The 24495-nt window shown below is 44.0% G+C and overlaps 2 protein-coding genes across 4 annotated transcripts in view; one reads left to right on the top strand and one right to left on the bottom strand.

Moving 5' to 3' along the window:
• The window catches only part of LOC138959872 (sodium-coupled monocarboxylate transporter 1-like), a 35246-nt gene extending 33822 nt beyond the window's left edge, over positions 1-1424 (top strand). For all 3 annotated transcript variants that reach the window (XM_070331528.1, XM_070331527.1, XM_070331526.1), the window contains exon 17: positions 178-1424. In XM_070331528.1, the coding sequence (XP_070187629.1) occupies positions 178-381 (204 nt within the window). In that variant the 3' untranslated portion in view covers positions 382-1424. The remainder of the gene's footprint in view (positions 1-177) is intronic.
• Positions 1425-1795: 371 nt separating this feature from the next.
• On the bottom strand, positions 1796-20697 carry LOC138959874 (uncharacterized). The gene is made up of 8 exons (XM_070331529.1): positions 20172-20697; positions 19709-19795; positions 15343-15452; positions 13586-13692; positions 8553-8620; positions 6702-6872; positions 4661-4773; positions 1796-3074 (listed from the first exon to the last, which is right to left on the bottom strand). The coding sequence occupies exons 1-8, from the start codon at positions 20359-20361 to the stop codon at positions 2946-2948; spliced, it is 975 nt and encodes a 324-aa protein (XP_070187630.1). The 5' UTR covers positions 20362-20697; the 3' UTR covers positions 1796-2945.
• Between the last annotated feature and the right edge of the window lie 3798 nt (positions 20698-24495).

The following is a 24495-nucleotide window of genomic DNA, read 5'->3' as shown; positions in this document are numbered from 1 at the left end:
GAAAACAGAAACAGTTTTGTACCGCAGAAAATGTTTCGTCTGCCGACAATTATTAGAATACCGAATTCTTTCACGAACTTGGCATGATTAACGTTTGAAATGTTCTAATATGAAATGAAAAGAAAAAGTATTTTCTTCAATATGTTTTCAATGGCCAGCAAAATTGCATTGTTTCAGAAATACGAGAAACACGACAAAGCAATCCTAGAGTTTGAAGCGACCTTGACGGAAGAGATCAAGGTAACCTTGGATGGAAAGGGCGACCCAGAGAAGACACAATCTTCAGCGGTTCCTGCCACCAATGGAAAGGCTTATGACAACGATGCCTTTGTGTCTGATGGAAAACTGTCCAGCCCCGAGGAATGGAATACTCGACTGTGATTCGCTTCTTCCTGGGGTTTAGTTTGGGTGGTGTCAAAATGTGTCTGCCTGAATGAGACATTATTGTTATTGTGCGGGTTTTTCTTGAACAATTTAATTTCTTGTGTTTGTTTCCCCTTACATTTTCTTTTTAGATGATTTAGCTACTGTAGTTTTTTCTCTCAATATGCACCTATCGGTGATGTACATGATTTTTCTCACCCCCCTTCCACCGTCCCCACCCCACCACCTAGCGGGCTTGTCGTGTGTGAGCGGTCGTATATATGTTGTTCTCATCTCCAGCAGATACTCAGAAATTATATAATAGTGTACAATTTGTTTTCTTTTGATATTTGTTTCTTAAGAAGTACGAGAAGCGATTTTTCCAATCTGCAAATTGCAGAAAATAGACCTTTTCATGTATATTCATCGGCACGGTTGGCCTAGTGGTAAGGCGTCCGCCCCGTGATCGGGAGGTCGTGGGTTCGAACCCCGGCCGGGTCATACCTAAGACTTTAAAATTGGCAATCTAGTGGCTGCTCCGCCTGGCGTCTGGAATTATGGGGTTAGTGCTAGGACTGGTTGGTCCGGTGTCAGAATAATGTGACTGGGTGAGACATGAAGCCTGTGCTGCGACTTCTGTCTTGTTTGTGGCGCACGTTATATGTCAAAGCAGCACCGCCCTGATATGGCCCTTCGTGGTCGGCAAACAAACAAACAAAATGTATATTCATCACGATATATTCATTTTGTCTCCAGCGAAGTGAAGGACCACGATCGTGGAAATATGAGATGTGCTTCCTTACTCATTACTTACCTCACCCACGCATAGTGTACCATCTCAGGCTGTATCTCTTGTTGTTTCGTTTATGTGTGTTTACTCGTTTTCAGAATTATTTCAGTCCTGCTTTGATTCACGTTAGAGATCAACATGTGTCTGCATGGACGGTCGAGCTTTTTAAATTTTTTTTTATTGGAAACCGATCTCTTCCAGTGCGAAGGGCGGTCAATTGAGCGTTAACTTTTCTTTTTTGGTGAATACGCTATAATGTGGCGTGCACTTTTTTAAAATTTGTTTTTAATGTTATTATTAATTTGACCTCTGTTGCATGCAGACTGCTTCAACTCTTTCTCTCATTTTTCTTTTATTTTGTAAAAAATTATTTTGGTAGTTTTCTGTTTGTTTTGTTTTGTTTTAAAGGGGAGCATCCTTCTTCATTGGTGTGGCCTTCTAATATAAAAAAGCAATGACATCAAAAATCTTGGTATCTGTATGTATGAATGTACAGGAACCTGAAACATTGATCATTGGCACATAAAAAACACAATTTTTTAAAACATTTTTGGGCGTCTGAGGTTCTTTTGAAATATTGTCAGGATGATATCAGAAGAAAGAAGAAAACAGTTACAGAGACGTCACATTTTGTTGTCTTCACACGTTTTTATGTTTATTTTTGATGAGAATCACAACAAAGTTGTACTCTAATACAATACGATTCAAATAATAAACATGGACAATGAAGACGCCGTGTTTTGCTCTGCTTAATCTACTTTAATTCTGTTGAGTTTCTTTAATCACTACTGGTTGCTGCCTTGGCTACGGCTGTCATTGGTTGTGTCCCATAACAGAAACAATCTAATATGTAGCCATAAAATCATACATAACCAAAATGAACACAATGGTTGAACTCTCAATCATTGCAATCTGTACTGCAAAAAAACAGTATCCGAGAAGTATGGGGACAATTCTGAACAATGTTTGTCAAGGTCTGCACACTAATCAATACAGTTACAATATTAGATCAGTAATGACAATCTAGCACAGAATAATACCTCAATTTTCTGAGACAGTATTTGAGCGGGATGTTGGTTTTTCATGCCCCTTGAACCTATTTGGCTTTTCGGGATCGGGACTATTTGAAAGGGATGGAAAAATGCTGATGGATTTAAGAATAAACAACTCTCTGATTACAAATTACATTTTAAAAGTAACGGTCCGAATCCATACAGTGAGACAGTATTAATGAGAAACGGGAAAAACTCTGAAGGATGTATAAAACAAACACCTTTCTGGTTACAAGTTTAATTCCGCGGTAAACGATCCGAGTCCTTTCTTTCTCTCTTATACTGAGACAGTATCAACTAAAAATGGGGAAAATGCTGAAGGATTTGTTTTAAAGCCTTTCTGGTTACAAGTTTAAATTCATGGCAACGGTTCAAATCCATGCCATATTTTATATATAGCATTAAGGAGAAATGGGCAAAATGCTGAACAATGTTTAAAAATGAAATTAAATTCTGGTTACAAGTTGAATTCCATGGTAACGGTCCAAATCCATGTAATCTCTCCCGTACTGAGACAGTATTAAGGAGACATGGGAAAAACGCTGAAGGTTGTTTAAAAACACCTCTCGGGTTACAAGTTTAATTTCATAGTAAAGGTCCGAGTCCATGCCATCCTTCCTATAAAGCATTACGGAGAAATTAGGACAATGCTGAAAGATGAAAGAAAAAAGATCTGGTTACACGTTTAATTCCATGGTAACCATGCAAATCCATGTCATCTCTCTTGCGATGATGCAGTATTAAGGAGATAAGGGGAACATGCTGAAGGATGTGACGGAGGGACTGCAGCGATTGGGCGAGGCAGAGATACCGTACAGCGCCACCTCGCCAGTGTTGAGACTGCAATACACGGGGGCGCCACCGTCGCCCTGAAAAACAAACAGTGACGTCAGCAATTTGCATAAATGATACACATTGACTGGCCAATTAGATTATTTTTGAGAAACCAGACTAAAGTTATGAATTTGAATAGACGAATTTTGGAAATAACTCTGTCGGATTTTACGGGTTACGTTCCCTTGTTTTTCCTTGATTTTCCATTAAGACACCGAGGCAGGCTACACCTTGCCTTACTTTTTCTATGGAAACAAGGGAAATCAACTTTTCCACAATCTATTAAAACTTGACGCTTATGCCACAACACTCGTAAGTAAAGATGTATCTTATCTTATCGTGTTACCTTAGTTTACCTTTTTTAGTTTTAGTTTTAGTGAATGTATTTTTAAACTTATGCTGTCCAGTGTTGTTTTTAAATTAATGTTGTTAATCAGTTTGTATAAATGATGCGTGTGTTGGTGTATATGGCTGGATTGAAATGTTTCTTAACCCAGAGACATAGATAGAAGAGATGCGAAGCGCTGTCTTCCCGCTCGCGTTATCTTCGCCTTCGGCAGGGGCAAGTAATCCTCCCACTGGCACCAAGCTGGCAATTGTTGTGTTTTTAAAGAATTATAACCGTTTCATAGAAAATCATAGATAATAAAACATGCAAACTGTTAATTATTTGCACTCAAGAGAAACAGAAAATCACAAGAAGAAGATTATTGCATCATTTGGTGATTAGAAGATGAATCCTAAAGTAAGCAATTTCGCTCATTTCTCCTTAAAAACTTTTTTTTATCCACACGCCAGTGTAAGTGCGAGAACCACTTTCAAGAGTGAGACTTAAAAGCATCAAATTTAATTACAGCGCGTCAAAAATTATACAGATTAATGTATACACCAGTAATGCATTTGCCAGTTAAGGGAAAGTAACGTTGCGCACAAAAGAAAATATTAGCTCCCAAACATTGCCTCCACGCACACTGTAAGGCATGGACTTAAAACAATGGCCACAAGAACCGAGGGAACCGTGTTTTTTACTCACTTCGGGAACCCAATCCTCTCAAATGCGTTCGTGTGCACACTATTGAAGTTACAGAATATGAATCAAGTTTACTTATCACTGCTATCTCTCGTCTGAAGCTGGAAATATCCAAAGAAATATGACAGAAAAGCACTTAAAATCGGTGTCAGAGAGCAAGCGAACAACAACGTAGTACGGGATGATGGCTGACAATCGCGCGAGGTCACGCTGACCGAGCGCGGTACCCCAAGAGTTCACGCGAGCGGCCTCGCTTCGCATCTCTTCAATGTATGTCTCTGCTTTTTTTTTCTTCGCTCATGGGCTGAAACTCCCACGTTCACTCACAAACTTGCACGAGTGGGTTTTTACGTGTATGACCGTTTTTACCCCACCATTCAGGCAGCCATACGCCGCTTTCGGGGAGTATGTCTCTGCTTAACAGCAATGTCATCACAAAGTTCCAACCTTGGGCAATTAAAGATTCTGTATTCTGTATTCTGTATTCTTACCCTACCTTACCTTACCTTACCTTAGCTTACCTTACCTGAACTTATCTTATCTTATCTTATCTTATCTCTGTCAAGCAAACGCTAAAACGTCAAGACCTACCAGACATGGAGACCCGCCCTGGTCCGACACAAAGCACTGGGACCCGGGAACGGCGTTGGCGCACCGAGTTGCGTCCCCCATCTTCACTGACACCCGCCGCAGTTCAGTCGAGCCTGAAAAAAAACCGAACGAAAAAACTTTTTGTTGACCGGAATTGTTCCTTTTAAGCAGCAATAGAAACGCACAAATATCCGTACAAATCCAAAAACAGACAGACCGTTAACGTTACAAAATTCAGAAACAGATAGACCGTTAACGTTACAAAATTCAGAAACAGATAGACCGTTAACGTTACAAAATTCAGAAACAGATAGACCGTTAACGTTACAAAATTCAGAAACAGATAGACCGTTAACGTTACAAAATTCAGAAACAGATAGACCGTTAACGTTACAAAATTCAGAAACAGATAGACCGTTAACATTACAAAATTCAGAAACAGATAGACCGTTAACGTTATAAAATTCAGAAACAGACAGACCGTTAACGTTACAAAATTCAGAAACAGATAGACCGTTAACGTTACAAAATTCAGAAACAGATAGACCGTTAACGTTACAAAATTCAGAAACAGATAGACCGTTAACATTACAAAATTCAGAAACAGATAGACCGTTAACGTTACAAAATTCAGAAACAGACAGACCGTTAACGTCACAAAATTCAGAAACAGACAGACCGTTAACGTTACAAAATTCAGAAACAGACAGACCGTTAACGTTACAAAATTCAGAAACAGATAGACCGTTAACGTTACAAAATTCAGAAACAGATAGACCGTTAACGTTACAAAATTCAGAAACAGATAGACCGTTAACGTTACAAAATCCAGAAACAGATAGACCGTTAACGTTACAAAATCCAGAAACAGATAGACCGTTAACGTTACAAAATTCAGAAACAGATAGACCGTTAACGTTACAAAATTCAGAAGCAGACAGACCGTTAACGTTACAAAATTCAGATTAAAAAACAAGAATTGCAGGTTACGGAACGTTTAATTATTGACAAAACTGTAAATGTTTTATGGTGTCAATATTGCTTGGAACAGGACATATTTGTTTATTTGTAATAGAATAAGCATAAATACTTAAAATGATTAAGATGTTTTAGTGTAAATGTAACGTTTTGTTTTGTCAATAAGTAAACGTACGTTCCAATAACTTACAATTATTGGGGTTTTTTTATGTAGAAAATAGAAATATCCAAAAAGAACCTCAAGAGGTTGCATGCCGAGTGTCATTGTAACCTAGGGCCTATTCAAAAATATATTCACAAACTGTTCGCGGATCGGGAAAAATGAGAGCTTCAGCAAGATTTTTCATCACTGCAAACTAAGATTTGGTGAATACTGCTTGTTCCAATGTAACGAAATGCGCTATCTTTCAAATCCATATATGATGACCCCCCCCCCCCCCCTCCCCGTCTAAAACACATTTGAGTCTAAATCCTAATCAAACCGTAGCTCACGATGGAGCAGTTTTTGAGGTTGACTTGGTCACGTATGGTGGTGGCGGTGTACAGAAATGCAATCCCACAGTCTCGATTGAGGTAAAATAATGTTTGACCAAAGCTGAAATCATAAGCAAATGAGGTCACCACAGTGCGGCCTCAACAGTTGGAAATTCTGACTTGATGCTACAACCCACCTGAAACAACAAACCCATAGCTGACGATGGAGACGTGGTCAGGCATGTTGGTGGGGATGTAGAGAAATGCAATCCCATAGTCTCGATTGAGTCAAAGAATTTTGGACAAAAGTCTCAATCATTAAGCTTTAGCAAAAAATAAGGTCACCACAGTGCGGCCTCAACTTTTAAAAATCCTGTCTTGATGCAACAACCTACCTTTAACATCGAAGCCATAGCTGACGACGAAGCAGTCAGAGAAGTTGACGGCAATATCCAAGGTGGTGGTGGTGTGGAGGAATGCAATCCAATAGTCCGGATTGAGCCAAAGTTTGAATCAATTAGCTTAAAAAATGAGGTCACCACAGTGCGGCCTCAACTGTTGAAAATCCTGACTTGATGCTACAACCTACCTGCCAAATCGAAGCCATAGCTGACGACGAAGCAGTCTGAGAAGTTGACGGCGGTGTTCATGGTGGTGGAGTTGTAGAGGCAGCCAGGGCTGGGACACTCGGCCAGGTGTTGCTCCACGAAGTATGACGTCAGCTTGGACAGGGACAGCATCGTTATGTTGGGGTTGGCAGCTGTTGATAAGATGAAAAGGGATACTTTGGTATTGGTATTGTCCTTGGGAAATTCTTTCAAGGAAATTCGGGCTGCTATCCCTGGGACAGAATCGCGCTACTCAACCCCCCTCCCCCTCTCCCCCCCCCCCCACACCTTCCACCCACGTCCTTCCTGCGCATGCCTAGGCCTATATTTGTGTTTTTAAAATGCCTGAGACTTTCGCTGCGATCTCCACAGAGTTATTTCGGGAGTTCGTCTGTTCCCACTGACTACGAGGTGAGCTCAGACAATTGCAAAGTCGGCATCGTCACCTCAGCACTTTAATTCATTCTAAAGATAGACGGGTCCTGCAAAAGGGGTGCAAAGACAGCTGCCTACCCTGGACAATTGTCTCCTCAGCATTCACAACCATGTTAATCCCCCCACCTCCTTCCCCACTATACGTTGTATAGGCCTAGCCTATAGCTACACAATGGTGACATGAACATGCAAAACAAAACCTTTACTGGCAACAATGCCGTGGTGAGAGAAAATACACTTGACGAAAAGATTTAAAGAATCAAAGACACGGACAGTCACATTTGAAATGAAATGAAATCAGATAAATTGAAACAAAATGAAAGGAGAGGATTGGAAAGGAAAATAAATAAATAAAATAAAACAAGAGGCGAAGCCTTCAAGGCTCACGTAAGAAATCAACAAACAGTAACACAAACTCAATCGCTACGTCACATACACACACACAGTAAGAATATGTGACACGGTGCAAGAGTGCGAGACACTAGATCTAGATCTGTCTGTCTGTAGCCTACTTACGGGGACACGACTGCCTGAGATGGCCAGATCGACACTGCGCTTTCGACAGCGCTGCGCTTCCTCGCGCAGACACTGGAAACACGCTGTGCAGATTAACCTGTAGGAAATCTCCTTTGGTATCTTCTTTATCTATTTTTCTGGAGCTACGAAACCGAACAATGTAAAATCGTCTTCTCCGAATCGGCGAACTGCAGCTCGGTGATAACTGTATCTATACCACAATCCTTCACGCGATCTGACCTAACCTTGACCCCTGACCTGGTCTACATACCACACACGACACAAACCAGTCACCTGTTTTTACCCACCCCCCCCAAAAAAAAATAAAAAAATAAAAAACACCACCCGTTTTCTTTGGATACACACTTTAACTACATACGTGCCGACGAAATGTTGATCATTGCTTCAATACTTTGAAGCTGTTGCTTAAATAATAACCAGGTAAAATTAGTATTTCGGTGTTCAGTCAAATGTTAAAGTTTCTACCACAGACATACATACATACGCACGCACGCACGCACGCACGCACGCACGCACGCACGCACGCACGCACAGACAGACAAAAGTTAGCATCGCATAGGCTACACTTACGTGAGCCAATAAGATAGAATAAAATAAAATAAAATAAAGAGCAAACATGAAATGAAATTAAATAAATAACATAAAATGAACTAAACTAAACTAAACTAAACTAAACTAAACTAAACTAAACTAAACTAAACTAAACTAAACTAAATGAATTAAAAATAAAATAAAATAAAATAAAATAAAATAAGATAAAATAAAATAAAATAAATGCAATCTAAAACACAAAGAAAGAGAACAAGAAGAAGACAGTCATTCAGCCAGAAACACGCCGTGAGAAAGTCAAATGAACATACCTGCAGGACTGGCCACAACCGTGCAGTTATCCACGGGGAAGGAGTCTCCAAAGATGGCGCCCGTTACACTGCAACACCACGAGAGACAAGGCATGAAATATTGCTATTGTTGTCGTTAAGAATTCAACTTAAGCCTACAGCGAAAGCCAGACAAAAGCAGAAATCCAAAACAGATGGACTGCTAACATTCCAAAATTCCAGAATAAAAAACAGACGAAAGGTTAATTATCAAAACGTGTGTACTTTTTGACAAAACGGAATTAAATGTTTCGTTTTGTCAAAAATGAAGCTTTCCAATAGTTAACCTTCTGTTGTCGTTTGATTACACAGACAAGCAAGCACTGAGAAGTTCGATGTGTATACATACAATGCAACATTATTCAGCAGGAGAGAGGCAAAAGTGACCTTCAGACGGGCGCAGTGGCGTGGTGGTAAGACATCGGCCTCCTAATCGGGAGGTGGCGTGAGTTCGAATCCCGGTCGCTGCCGCCTGGTGGGTTAAGATTGGAGATTTTTCCGATCTCCCAGGTCAACTTATGTGCAGACCTGCTTAGTGACTTAACCCCCTTCATGTGTATACGCAAGCACAAGACCAAGTGCGCACGGAAAAGATCCTGCAATCCATGTCAGAGTTCGGTGGGTTATAGAAACACGAAAACACCCAGCATGCCTCCCCCGAAATCGGCGTATGCTGCCTGAATGGCGGGGTAAAAACGGTCATACACGTAAAAATCCACTCGTGCTAAAAACATGAGTGAACGTGGGAGTCTAAGCCCATGAACGAAGAAGAAGAAGAAGAAGAAGAATCAATCAATCAATCAATATGAGGTTTATATCGCGCGTATTCCGTGGGTACAGTTCTAAGCGCAGGGATTGTTTTTATAATTTTTTTATGCAATTTATATCGCGCACATATTCAAGGCGCAGGGATTTATTGATGCCGTGTGAGATGGAATTTTTTTTACACAATACATCACGCATTCACATCGGCCAGCAGATCGCAGCCATTTTGGCGCATATCCTACTTTTCACGGCCTATTATTCCAAGTCACACGGGTATTTTGGTGGACATTTTGTATCTATGCCTATACACTTTTGCCAGGAAAGACCCTTTTGTCAATCGTGGGATCTTTAACGTGCACACCCCGATGTAGTGCACACGAAGGGACCTCGGTTTTTCGTCTCATCCGAAAGACTAGCACTTGAACCCACCACCTAGGTTAGGAAAGGGAGGAGAAAATTGCTAACGCCCTGAGCCAGGGTCGAACTCGCAACCTCTCGCTTCCGAGCGCAAGTGCGTTACCACTCGGCCACCCAGTGCGTTACCACTCGGCCACCCAGTGCGTTACCACTCGGCCACCCAGTCGTTACCACTCGGCCACCCAGTCGTTACCACTCAGCCACCCAGTCGTTACCGCTCGTCCACCCAGTCGTTACCGCTCGGCCACCCAGTCGTTACCACTCGGCCACCCAGTGCGTTACCACTCGGCCACCCAGTCGTTACCACTCGGCCACCCAGTGCGTTACCACTCGGCCACCCAGTGCGTTACCACTCGGCCACCCAGTGCGTTACCACTCGGCCACCCGTTACCACTCGGCCACCCAGTCGTTACCACTCGGCCACCCAGTGCGTTACCACTCGGCCACCCAGTGCGTTACCACTCGGCCACCCAGTGCGTTACCACTCGGCCACCCAGTGCGTTACCACTCGGCCACCCAGTCGTTACCACTCGGCCACCCAGTCGTTACCACTCGGCCACCCAGTGCGTTACCACTCGGCCACCCAGTCGTTACCACTCGGCCACCCAGTGCGTTACCACTCGGCCACCCAGTGCGTTACCACTCTGCCACCCAGTGCGTTACCACTCGGCCACCCAGTGTGTTACCACTCGGCCACCCAGTCGTTACCACTCGGCCACCCAGTCGTTACCACTCGGCCACCCAGTGCGTTACCACTCGGCCACCCAGTCGTTACCACTCGGCCACCCAGTGCGTTACCACTCGGCCACCTAGTCGTTACCACTCGGCCACCCAGTGCGTTACCACTCGGCCACCCAGTGCGTTACCACTCGGCCACCCAGTGCGTTACCACTCGGCCACCCAGTGCGTTACCACTCGGCCACCCAGTGCGTTACCACTCGGCCACCCAGTGCGTTACCACTCGGCCACCCAGTGCGTTACCACTCGGCCACCCAGTCGTTACCACTCGGCCATCCAGTCGTTACCACTCGGCCACCCAGTCGTTACCACTCGGCCACCCAGTCGTTACCACTCGGCCACCCAGTGCGTTACCACTCGGCCACCCAGTGCGTTACCACTCGGCCACCCAGTGTGTTACCACTCGGCCACCCAGTGCGTTACCACTGGGCCACCCAGTGCGTTACCACTGGGCCACCCAGTGCGTTACCACTCGGCCACCCAGTGCGTTACCACTCGGCCACCCAGTGCTTTACCACTCGGCCACCCAGTGCGTTACCACCCGGCCACCCAGTGCGTTACCACTCGGCCACCCAGTGCGTTACCACTCGGCCACCCAGTGCGTTACCACTCTGCCACCCAGTGCGTTACCACTCGGCCACCCAGTCGTTACCACTCGGCCACCCAGTCGTTACCACTCGGCCACCCAGTCGTTACCACTCGGCCACCCAGTGCGTTACCACTCGGCCACCCAGTGCGTTACCACTCGGCCACCCAGTGCGTTACCACTCGGCCAGCCAGTGCGTTACCACTCGGCCACCCAGTGCGTTACCACTCGGCAACCCAGTGCGTTACCACTCGGCCACCCAGTCGTTACCACTCGGCCACCCAGTCGTTACCACTCGGCCACCCAGTGCGTTACCACTCGGCCACCCAGTGCGTTACCACTCGGCCACCCAGTGCGTTACCACTCGGCCAGCCAGTGCGTTACCACTCGGCCACCCAGTGCGTTACCACTCGGCCACCCAGTGCTTTACCACTCGGCCACCCAGTGCGTTACCACCCGGCCACCCAGTGCGTTACCACTCGGCCACCCAGTGAGTTACCACTCGGCCACCCAGTGCGTTACCACTCGGCCACCCAGTGCGTTACCACTCGGCCACCCAGTCGTTACCACTCGGCCACCCAGTCGTTACCACTCGGCCACCCAGTCGTTACCACTCGGCCACCCAGTGCGTTACCACTCGGCCACCCAGTGCGTTACCACTCGGCCACCCAGTGCGTTACCACTCGGCCACCCAGTGCGTTACCACTCGGCCACCCAGTGAGTTACCACTCGGCCACCCAGTGCGTTACCACTCGGCCACCCAGTGCGTTACCACTCGGCCACCCAGTCGTTACCACTCGGCCATCCAGTCGTTACCACTCGGCCACCCAGTCGTTACCACTCGGCCACCCAGTCGTTACCACTTGGCCACCCAGTGCGTTACCACTCGGCCACCCAGTGCGTTACCACTCGGCCACCCAGTGTGTTACCACTCGGCCACCCAGTGCGTTACCACTGGGCCACCCAGTGCGTTACCACTGGGCCACCCAGTGCGTTACCACTGGGCCACCCAGTGCGTTACCACTGGGCCACCCAGTGCGTTACCACCCGGCCACCCAGTGCGTTACCACCCGGCCACCCAGTGCGTTACCACTCGGCCACCCAGTGCGTTACCACTCGGCCACCCAGTGCGTTACCACTCGGCCACCCAGTGCGTTACCACTCGGCCACCCAGTCGTTACCACTCGGCCACCCAGTCGTTACCACTCGGCCACCCAGTCGTTACCACTCGGCCACCCAGTGCGTTACCACTCGGCCACCCAGTGCGTTACCACTCGGCCACCCAGTGCGTTACCACTCGGCCAGCCAGTGCGTTACCACTCGGCCACCCAGTGCGTTACCACTCGGCAACCCAGTGCGTTACCACTCGGCCACCCAGTCGTTACCACTCGGCCACCCAGTCGTTACCACTCGGCCACCCAGTGCGTTACCACTCGGCCACCCAGTGCGTTACCACTCGGCCACCCAGTGCGTTACCACTCGGCCAGCCAGTGCGTTACCACTCGGCCACCCAGTGCGTTACCACTCGGCCACCCAGTGCTTTACCACTCGGCCACCCAGTGCGTTACCACCCGGCCACCCAGTGCGTTACCACCCGGCCACCCAGTGCGTTACCACTCGGCCACCCAGTGCGTTACCACTCGGCCACCCAGTGCGTTACCACTCGGCCACCCAGTCGTTACCACGCGGCCACCCAGTCGTTACCACTCGGCCACCCAGTCGTTACCACTCGGCCACCCAGTCGTTACCACTCGGCCACCCAGTGCGTTACCACTCGGCCACCCAGTGCGTTACCACTCGGCCACCCAGTGCGTTACCACTCGGCCAGCCAGTGCGTTACCACTCGGCCACCCAGTGCGTTACCACTCGGCAACCCAGTGCGTTACCACTCGGCCACCCAGTGCGTTACCACTCGGCCACCCAGTGCGTTACCACTCGGCCACCCAGTGCGTTACCACTCGGCCACCCAGTGCGTTACCACTCGGCCACCCAGTGCGTTACCACTCGGCCACCCAGTCCTTCACGTGAGCACTACGGTTCGGCTCACCATCCGACGCCTTTACACGGGATGAGAACATCCCTCCGCTTTGACACGTCTCAAATACCAGTATCCTGACTGCTTCGTGTGAAGAAAGAGAATTTGTTTTGATGGATTAATTTGACAAGTTACCAGAACAGTGTTTGTTCAGAGTTTTGTCGCAAACAATTCTCCCCTGCACAGAGAACATCATCCAGGATGTTCATGCTTGGTATGTAACCAAGTGGAGGGATGGTCTTTTTCTATGTAAACGCCTGGCTCGGTCTGAGATGATGATTCGATTTGCAGACACGGGCAGGACTGTGCCTGTTACCAAAAAAAAAAAAAAAAGAAAAAAAAAAGGAACAAAGAAACGAACGAACGAACGAACGAACGAACAATGCACACACACCCAACAAACAAACCAACAAACTAACGAAACTAACACATAAACAAACACACAAATTATCGAACAAGAAAACAAAGACTCACGAGAAGCCACTGTTCCGAGACTGGAGAGCAGCCTGCCAGCAGCTGGTGAGAGTGTACAGCACTTTATCCCCCGTCACCGGGTCATGGACGTAGGGTGCGTTACAAAACTGGAAAAGTCAGTGAGCGTGAAAGTTTATTTAAAGGCACATTCGCTCGGTCATGAACATAAGGCACGTTACAAAACTGGGGAAAGGACACTCTTCATCATAAGGCAATTAGCGTGTAAAACCAAAAACAAAGAGACTGCCAACGTTCCAAAATTCAGAATAAAAAACGAGATAAAAAAACAAAGCGTGTAAAACATCACAATCCTTACCCTGGAGCAAGGACCAAAATACATGTGAATCTAAGATACTGATTTTGATTTTGTTTTTGTTCATTGCTTTCTTCTGCTAAACAATCCCCGCAGCTATTTATGTAATGAAGAAACATCTAAAACGTACTGTAATCATTTGAATTCAACTCTAAAATATTAATATGTTTTGTACAGTATTTCATGCGGAGAATGTTCAAGAAAAATATGTTCGGAAATAACTCTGACCAAAACTATTCTATTCGATGTGGAAGAGTAGTGCCTCGGACAATATCACGCCGCCGACCAGTAGCGACGAACGATTGCAGGGAATAATTAACCCCAACATGTATATTATGCAGAACCCGCTTGATATGGTGTCAATTTGTGTCAGCCGAAATATTTACACCGGAGTTATGGTTGGCTAAAGATTGCCTGCAGTGATCATTCAACACGCGTGTTTTTCTAAACTCCGCACGAGACTCCCGAAGCCTAAATCACGTGACCTCAAGCAACACAACCATGGCGATCACAGGCCTAGTCATCGTGCGACTGGGGCCTCTGACTGGGGGCCTACTGTTTCAGTGCTGCTAAACATCAGTATTGTGTTAATTGACAAACCATGTGGAATGTAAAGTTATGCTCAACTGTTTATCAGGGCAGAAAAACTGTTGGTTTATTCAGTGCCTGTCTGGAGTACTTTGGGTGTTTAATTCTTACTTCGTATGTTTTATTTTTCTTATTTTTGTAGTAGAGAACGCTATGAACACAACACATGACCTCAATCAAAATACGCTGTGAGCGATCATTGTAGGCCGGCGATCATTGCCGCAACGATTCGGGAGGTCCGATGAGCATATTTTGGACAGAAAAGGGTATGTCTTTGAGGGACACTGCATACCATACATATTGAAGCTACTCATTCTCTGCGATCGCTCGTCTTCACTGGTCGTCGCATGTCGTTGTTTGCATCCACTGATCTAAAAAAAAATATGGATAACGTGTCCCTTCTTATTGGCTATCAAAACATTGACGCCACCGGATCCGCCATCTTGGGACACCGTTCAATACAGCGAAAGAAGACTGCTGTCAACTCTCGAAACTACGATTATTTCCCTTTGACCTATTTGTCAGTGTGGTACGGTGTATAAACACTCTGGTTACGCTGTTTCATTGGCTGTGCGCTATACATTATTTTCAGATCAGTGTTTGCATCACTGTCAGGGGCACAACTCTTCCTCAGAGGATACACATCCTAATAAAGGTATTTCCGGAAAACCTTTATTGCCCTGTGCTCGACGCTTATTGCTTAGTCAGCGGCCCCACGAAAGGTAGCAACCGTCTTTAAAAAAACAACAACGTATAATTATGTTTTTCAATAGTCCCAGTGGAAACTCGAAGCGCCGATTCGCCCAATCAAAGTGTTAGATGATGTCACAATGGATGACTCAAAATAAAACCTGACCTGTGTCCCTGCAACGGTAAGGCCGACCACTCCACGAGCAGAACACGCCTCAGTGACTGTGGTTCCGCGCAGTAGTCGCCCTTGTGGGACTGACTGGCCGCCAGGACACACTGCACACAGTCATCATATTTTTCAGTCCGTCTGTCTGTCTGTCTGTCTATCTGTCTGTAAGGCTGTAAGGCTGTCATTCTGTCTGTCTGTATGTCTGTATACCTGTGTGCATGTCTTTCACTCCTTCAATCAGTCTTGTCAGTCTGTAGCAAATACAACAGAGGGAGAAAAAAAAGTAGTTTTGGTCTCTTTTTCAAGATTGTTCCGTTGTGACTACTACAGTGAACTGTACAATGAAAATAGCATACAGTGTATCCAACTGTTCTTAAAGCTGTGGTCTATTTATGACTTTCCGGGGCTACGAGGTTGAAAAATAGGGACAAAATCATGTACAGATTTCTGTACAGCAAACACTACCCGAAACCCCACCTATACGGCGTGTATGACCTTGAGAGCTTCAGTCAACGCTTGAATTTTGCAGTGGTAACATCCGGTTTGCTATCGCAGAGCTGAGCATAATTGTCAAGAAGGATCGAGCAGAAAAAATAAACGACTTGGCAGGGATTCGAACTCAAGGCCTCGGGGCCTCGAAATGTCGGGGCCGATGTCTTAACCGCTAGGCCACTTCACCAGTGTTGTCAAAGATAAATTTATTTTTTTTATATCATTCTACGCTTGAATTACCATTCATGCGTTGCAAAAACGTACACATTTACATTAATTTGCCTGCCTTTATTTGCAAACATGTTTTACGGAATCGCAGTACATGTTTACACCGTCATGCTACACGACATTCGCGCCATGCAAATAGCTGCGATATCTCTATTTACAACATTCAAGAAAATGACAAGAACAGTAATTGAATCTCTCCAAAGCTCTGTGCAGTTGAAACCAGACATCTAAGAAATAGTTATACATGTATTCACTTATGAACAATGGGCGGATAGAGATATAAATCATGCTGCTTCAAGAATAACATAACATGAATTCATACAGCTATTCTGATGAACACGTGGGGGAATTCGGGGGATGTGATTGGATGGTCTCTTCCGATCATCAAAGCATAATGCGGTGGAAGTCGGCCATTTTACTCAATATCCAAAAGCATATTGTCGATAACAAAGACGCATGGTTCCGGTTTCTTCCACGTGTATAAAGTACACGCAAACCTCGCCAGGTTTGTTTCTGTGACTAGTCGACAGACGACGCCATTTGCTTTGTGTGTGTTTTTGTTGTTGCTTACTGTACATGACATACATTAAGTGTAAAATCCAGTTACAAACCTTGCAAATTTCCAGAAGCTGCAATCTGAATTAAGCGACCTATCTCTGATTCTAGCAGACGATCTGATCATCTCTCCAATGCTTAACACAAAATCAGCAAACTCTCCTGTCACATAGAACGTCCATTGTATAGTGCAATGTTGAAATGAAGTTACCGGTCTGAAACATTTAGTCGTTTCTTCTGAGACAATCCTTGTTCTCTTATCATCTACAGATTTACCGCAGTCTTCACCACGCGAATTCCCAACAAAAGTCAGACTTTCGAACATACAATATACGTAGGCAAGCATGATACGTCATGACGTCATATGATTCCTAGCATATTGACGTAATGCTAAACATCCGGTTACCTCGAGTTTTCTCCGTAATACATGTCCGTGGGTTTTTCAATGTTCGCTTATTTCCGTGGCTTCATGCGCAAAGTGAACCGTCGTCTGCAATCAACGACATGGACCATTCTGGTACTTGTTGCTGACAAAAACATGATTTTAACACAGAATTTTAATGTCAGAATAGCTATATATACGCTATTGTGTTTTCATCGTAGCAATAGGGTCCGATATTTAGACTCGAACAAGTATTAATGCGACTCGTCTTCGACTCGTCGGGATTATACTTGTCTCGTCTAAATATCGGGCCCTTACGCTGAAAACACAATAGCTGGTAATATCAATGAGCGGTGGACTGACGATGCTACGGTCTTGCTGAAACATTGCATTGCGTTCAGTTTCATTCTGTGAGTTCGACAGCTACTTGACTAAATGTTGTATTTTCGCCTTACGCGACTTGTTCCTTCTTTTTATATTTTGTCAAGTTTTGACTAAATATTTTAACATCGAGGGGGAATCGAAACGAGGGTCGTGGTGTATGTGCGTGTGTGTGTGTGTGTGTCTGTGTGTCTGTGTGTGTGTGTGTGTAGAGCGATTCAGACTAAACTACTGGACCGATCTTTATGAAATTTGACATGAGAGTTCCTGGGTATGAAATCCCCGAACGTTTTTTTCATTTTTTTGATAAATGTCTTTGATGACGTCATATCCGGCTTTTCGTGAAAGTTGAGGCGGCACTGTCACGCCCTCATTTTTCAACCAAATTGGTTGAAATTTTGGTCAAGTAATCTTCGACGAAGCCCGGGGTTCGGTATTGCATTTCAGCTTGGTGGCTTAAAAATTAATTAATGACTTTGGTCATTAAAAATCTGAAAATTGTAAAAAAAAATAAAAATGTATAAAACGATCCAAATTTACGTTTATCTTATTTTCCATCATTTGCTGATTCCAAAAACATATAAATATGTTATATTCGGATTAAAAACAAGCTCTGAAAATTAAATATATAAAAATTATTATCAAAATTAAATTGTCCAAATCAATTTAAAAACACTTTCATCTTATTCCTTGTCGGTTCCTGATTCCAAAAACATATAGATATGATATGTTTGGATTAAAAACACGCTCAGAAAGTAAAAACAAAGAGAGGTACAGAAAAGCGTGCTATCCTTCTTTGCGCAACTATTACCCCGCTCTTCTTGTCAATTTCACTGCCTTTGCCATGAGCGGTGGACTGACGATGCTACGAGTATACGGTCTTGCTGAAAAATGGCAGCTACTTGACTAAATATTGTATTTTCGCCTTACGCGACTTGTTCCTTCTTTTTCTCAATTGGCGCAGTAGTCTAGTGGTTAGGGCATGAGACACGAAGTCTCGAGGTCGAGAGGTCGAGAGTTCGAATCATCGCTAGATATAGGGCGTTTATTTTTTCCCCTTGATCTCTCTTGAAGATAAAATATGATCAGTCTTGAGAGAGCAAACCGGATGTTATCCCTGCAAAATGCAAGCGTTGACTGAAGCTCTCAAGGTCATACGCGCCGTATAGGTGGGGTTTCGGGTTGCGTTTGCTGTACAGAATTCTACTCATGATTGTATCTTTATTTTTCAACCTCGTAGCCCCGGAAAGTCATAAATAGACCACAGCTTTAATGTACCTTCCTTCCTGTGCAAGCGATGATGTACACAAAACATCTGCCCAGGATTTTTACATGAAGGGTCAACATGGAACACACGCTCCTCTCAATTAAAAACAAGTCGCGTAAGGCGAAAATACAACATTTAGTCAAGTAGCTGTCGAACTCACAGAATGAAACTGAACGCAATGCAACGCAGCAAGACCGTATACTCGTAGCATCGTCAGTCCACCGCTCATGGCAAAGGCAGTGAAATTGACAAGAAGAGCGGGGTAGTAGTTGCGCTGAGAAGGATAGCACGCTTTTCTGTACCTCTCTTCGTTTTAACTTTCTGAGCGTGTTTTCAATCCAAGCATATCATATCTATATGTTTTTGGAATCAGGAACCGACAAGGAATAAGATGAAAGTGTTTTTAAATTGATTTCGAAAATTTAATTTTGATCATAATTTTTATATTTTTAATTTTCAGAGCTTGTTTTTAATCCAAATATAACATATTTATATGTTTTTGGAATCAGAAAATGATGGAAAATAAGATAAACGTAAATTTGGATCGTTTTATAAAAACAATATTTTTTTTTACAATTTTCAGATTTTTAATGACCAAAGTCATTAATTAATTTTTAAGCCACCAAGCTGAAATGCAATACCGAAGTCCGGGCTTCGTCGAAGATTACTTGACCAAAATTTCAACCAATTTGGTTGAAAAATGAGAGCGTGACAGTGCCGCCTCAACTTTCACGAAAAGCCGGATATGACGTCATCAAAGACATTTATCAAAAAAATGAAAAAAACGTCTGGGGATTTCATATTCAGGAACTCTCATGTCAAATTTCATAAAGATCGGTCCAGTAGTTTAGTCTGAATCGCTCTACACACACACACACACACACACACACACACACACACACACACACGCACAGACAGACAGACAGACACACATACACCACGACCCTCGTCTCGATTCCCCCTCGATGTTAAAATATTTAGTCAAAACTTGACTAAATATAAAAAGCATGACAAAGATCATGCTGCTTCCCATGGAAAGTGAGATACGGATGACTCACGAGTTGGGGACCCTGCGGGGGATGGAGTGGACATGGGAACAGCAGCACAGACTGTACCGAAGTGGTTCCCGTCACAGTAGCACACATCTGAAACATGCCAACAACACTTATAATTATATAATTCTGTAATCCTTAATAACCGTGAAAGAATTGAAATGAGCAAACGAATTTAATCCTAAATAAGAAGTTGAATAAAATATTGGTGTGTGTGTGCGTGTGTGTGTGTGTGTGTGTGTGTGTGTGTGTGTGTGTGTGTGTGTGTGTGTGTGTGTGTGTGTGTGTGTGTTATTGATAGTGCTTTGGAGAATGAGGAACATGCCTCTGTCCTACATTTTGGGGATGGGAGTTGTTTGTTAATTTGAACAGAGATAATCAGAATGAACAATCACCTTTATCACGTTCAGACGCTGTCGCCGTGTATAATATACATAGACAAGGCTACACATAAAAACTCAAGACTTACTTTGCTGGGGGTCGGTGCAACAAATTTGGTACAGGAAGGCAAAGACGAAACTGTTACAGCATTTGTCAGAGCCCCGGATGTACCCTGACCTAGATGCACATCCGGGCACTGCTGCAGGCGTGACAGGGCTCTGGAACATTCCATAGTCCACGACACTCAAGACCACCAAGCAAAATAACAGCGCAGCCATCTTGGATGTAGGCTACAGCTTTTCCCGTTGCCAGAAGAAAGTATGTTAAAACAGAAGAGTAGGCCTATCTCCTAACTGATTCACTGTCTTGACTGCAACAGTCTATCTGTTTCGGAATGTTAGAAAAATCCCCGTGCAAAAATGAAGCTGGTAAAAGCTGGTTCCAGAAACTTTGATATCTTCTATGATTTTCCGCTTTTTTTCTACTAAACTTCCTCCCCTCAAACACCAGTGTTTTCTTGGTGTGGTTTTTACTTCAAGATGCACTGTCTGATAATTATGTAGTTTGTTCAGTGATGGTGCTCTCGCGGCGATCAGAACGGCGGCGTCTCCCGTTTATATAGTCAACTTATTCGTAATTATTTATTCCCGTACCTTCAAAAGACCCGTATGTTTGTCTTCTCACGGTACGATTTGAAAGGCGTTTGCTGAAGACGTGACGTCCTGCGAAATGTCTAGCTTATTGTGTTTTTCTGCTCGTCCTCTTAAACCGGCGGTGTTGTGAATAAACTATGGAGATGTGTGGTGTGTGTGTGTGTGTGTGTGTATGTGAGTGTGTGTGTGTGTGTGTGTGTATGTGTGTGTGTGTTTAAGTGTGTGTGCGTGCGTGTGTGTGAGTGTGTGTGTGGGTGTGGGCGCGCGCGCGCGCACACGTGTAGGCAGTGTGTATGTAAGTTTGTGTGCGTGTGTGTGTGTCAGTGAGTGTGTGTGTTTGTATGTGAAAAATGTTGTCTGTCTGTGTATTTGTTTGAGTGTCTGTCTGTGTGTATTGCCATCTACATGTCTGTGTGACCGTGTGTTTGCTGTCATATCGCTTTGTCTATCTGCTGTAGTGTCTTATGCCTCTTGAATTTGTAAGAAAAAGTTCGTTCATATCATAATTATCAGAGCCAGCCAGCCTCCTTTTTCATAACACACCTTGCTCGTACTTGCACCATTGGCTAATTCCTCACCTCACTTGATCAAATTTGCATGAATCCATGGTACACGTTATTGACTTTAACAATTGTGAGAATATTCCCGCTCTTGCGCGTGGAATATGAAGGAAAAGGTTTCGCAAATCATTCTCATCTTTCTTCGGTGTAGAATTCCGTCTGTACCTCTCGGTGGCCAATATGAAAGTGGTATGTTTGTTTTAGTTTGAATCTTCAAACACCACGACCCGGATGAAACATCAGTCAGAGTATGCGTGAACGCTGGCGTGTTCGCGATCAGTCTCCGTTCATGTGTGCATTGCGTGTCGACAAGAAAGGAAGATGCAGAGACAAAATTACATTTAGAAATTAAGACTTTTGATGACTATTTGAATAAATATAAACAGCTGAATTTTACATGTTTTATTAGAAAAAGAGGATAAGAACATTTAGAATAAAAACAAAACCGAAACAAGTATGGTATAAGATATTTGACCGTTTCATTTTTGAGAAAACAAAACAATCGCACGAACGTCCTCCAAACGGCCTTTACAGTGGACAGACAGACAATCATAGGGGGTGGACTTCGGAACTGAACTCTCACACTTAGTGTTTAGGAGCTATCTCATCAGAGGTACTTGCAACTAAAAGCCCAATGAATGCACTTCCCTCTGATATGCATTTGGTTAGATTGTGGCTTACAAAACGTCTTTGATGAGATTTGACATTATTCAGAAAAGTGAAAATGACGTCACGTGACACAATTTCTGAAATGCAAGGCCTCCTGGTGCTCCTATGTGTTGCACGCAAACAATCTTTTCACTGGCTGTTTAACACCTTCCTATTACTTGATAGTTCACTCAGAAATATTTACTCTGCTGCCTGCGGTTATATATGCTGATATTGCCGTTTTTTGCAACAAAGTGGTTTTTTCTGAAGTGCATTTTTCAAAATATCTGAGCTTCTTTGCCTTAAAATTGCGAATAGCTGCTGCCGTTTGTGGGTATACCTAGAAAGGTTGTTGCAGAGACTATATGCATTTGTCTGTCAAATGAAACCAAATTTGCCCGGGAGTACCGACTGTGCATTAAAATCGGCCTGAGAGCCCTGTTTATTACTCGTCTAACACTTACGGTACAGATAATGAACATGACTTGAGCAGTCAATCTCGAAATTTGCTATCAATTCATCAAACGCATTGCTCAAACTTTTGCCATGCACACATTGCGACATTGGCAAAGTTCTCAGTCAAACGCGAGTTTATGAAATTGCTCTTTATTTCTGTTTGGCCCCAGATACATATGATTCACTCCGTCTGTTGACTTAGATTAGTTCAAACTAAGGGGATATAATTGCTCAAGGTGAAAATAGGTCATGTGCGCAGAGTTGCACAATCAGGGTACATTGCCAAGAAACATCATCTCAACCTTGAACAAAGCAACAACAACAACAACAACAACAACAACAACAACAACAACAACAACAACAACAACAACAACAACAACAACAACAACAACAACAACAACAACAACAACAACAATCAAACTCATCTGACAAACATTCCATCACAAGTAAACAGCGATCACTTGCAAGTTGAAGCCTGACTCAGATTTGGACGAAAGAAGGGAACGTCTGTTTATTTCCTCCTCATATGTTTTGACAGTTTACCACAGATATTCATTTCTGTAAATCATGCCATGACGATTCAATCAGCGGACGATGTTCCATCCTTGTATGTGCGATATTATAAGTTATTTCTAATATGCTGACTGTAGCAAGTGATAACAGATATGTCGAGTAAACGGATATCAACATCAGCCTGGAGGCTCTTATAATTATCTACACTATGCGACCACACGCGACCGTGCACGACCACCAACTAAAGCATATACAGAAAACAGTTTTGTTGTTCTAGTATTTTTACAGTATGTTCTCACGTTGTACCAAGTTTTAAGTCATAAAAGTCAAAAATAAGAGAGTTAGTTGCGAAGAACTATCAAGCAAAGTGAAGCATCGGAATTCTGCGTCCGACCATGTTCGCATTGTTTTTAGACCCTAGGCCTCCAACTAAAGCATGTACATGTAATATTATTAAATATCGAGTATATCTTCACAACATTGTCTGACTTTGTACCAACTTTTACATTATAGGAATAAGAAATAAGGGAGTTATGCTGCATTTTCGAAGAGCTATCGAGAGAAAAAGAATGCCTCGGATTGTTGCCTTCGAAAATGCATCATAGTGGTAGTAGTAGTAGTGGTGGTAGGGACCACCTTTCTTGGCACCCCAATCGCCTTGGCCTTTTTATTTGGAAACAAGCTTTGCTCAAAATTGTATCAAAAGAAACTCGTCAGAGATGTCATCACACAGTGACCTCTTGATTTCACTAGTTCTGCCTATGACGTCCTCTTATCATAGGTTGCTGTGGAACTTTTAAAGCAATATCTTCGTCAACTGGTTCGCTTACTGACTCATCTTATGAACCTTCGCCGGTCGTCGTGGGTCCGTGTGGACCCAGAAGGGTGTTTAATTGCAAATATCTCTTAAACCAGTTGACATTTTTTAATGAGCTCTTAAGAATGCTTCAGACACCTAAAAAGCTCTTATGTCCAAAAAGGTCATTACATTTCACCGAGAAGTAATGAACGAAAAATAAAGGTCAAATTTAGACTACACACGGAAGACATCGTGGGGCCGTGGGGACCCATGTTTATCAAACTGAAAGAACTTACATAAAAACTAGGGAGAGAAGTCACTAACCTTCAGGTTTTGGCTCGAGCTCTTTCTGCTCCGCTCTCGACCGACGCGCGTGAGGGTCCGACGGTCCTGCTCGCCCGGCAAAGATGTGACGTCACCGATGGTTTTCTTCGCTTTACACTACGGCATCGTTGACACAAGTTCACAGACGATTATGGTTCCGCTAGCAGGGTAACAGTAACAGCTATTGTGTTTTCAGCGTAGCAATAGGGTCCGATATTTAGACGAGACAAGTATAATGCCGACGAGTCGAAGACGAGTCGCATTATACTTGTTCGAGTCTAAATATCGGACCCTACTGCTACGCTGAAAATACAATAGCGATTATATAGCTGTTCTGACCTTGATTTGTTGTTCCAAACTCACAAAATTACAGTTTTTGCGTCGATGCGTTGATCTCAGGTTTTGATAGCAGACGCCGTTTCTTATGCGCATTAGTTTTGCGCAGGCGCCACACTGACT

This window comes from Littorina saxatilis, linkage group LG2 (assembly GCF_037325665.1).
Source record: "Littorina saxatilis isolate snail1 linkage group LG2, US_GU_Lsax_2.0, whole genome shotgun sequence".
NCBI classification, from domain to species: Eukaryota; Metazoa; Mollusca; class Gastropoda; order Littorinimorpha; family Littorinidae; genus Littorina; species Littorina saxatilis.
This window is presented reverse-complemented; position numbering and strand designations above follow the sequence as displayed.

Coding starts and splice junctions, on each gene's coding strand:
- LOC138959874 (XM_070331529.1), bottom strand. CDS start 20,361: ATGGCTGCGCTGTTATTTTGCTTGGTGGTCTTGAGTGTCGTGGACTAT. Junction 19,796..20,171: donor TTGCACCGACCCCCAGCAAA/GTAAGTCTTGAG, acceptor GGCATGTTTCAG/ATGTGTGCTACTGTGACGGG. Junction 15,453..19,708: donor CCCCGCAGGGTCCCCAACTC/GTGAGTCATCCG, acceptor GACTGTGTGCAG/TGTGTCCTGGCGGCCAGTCA.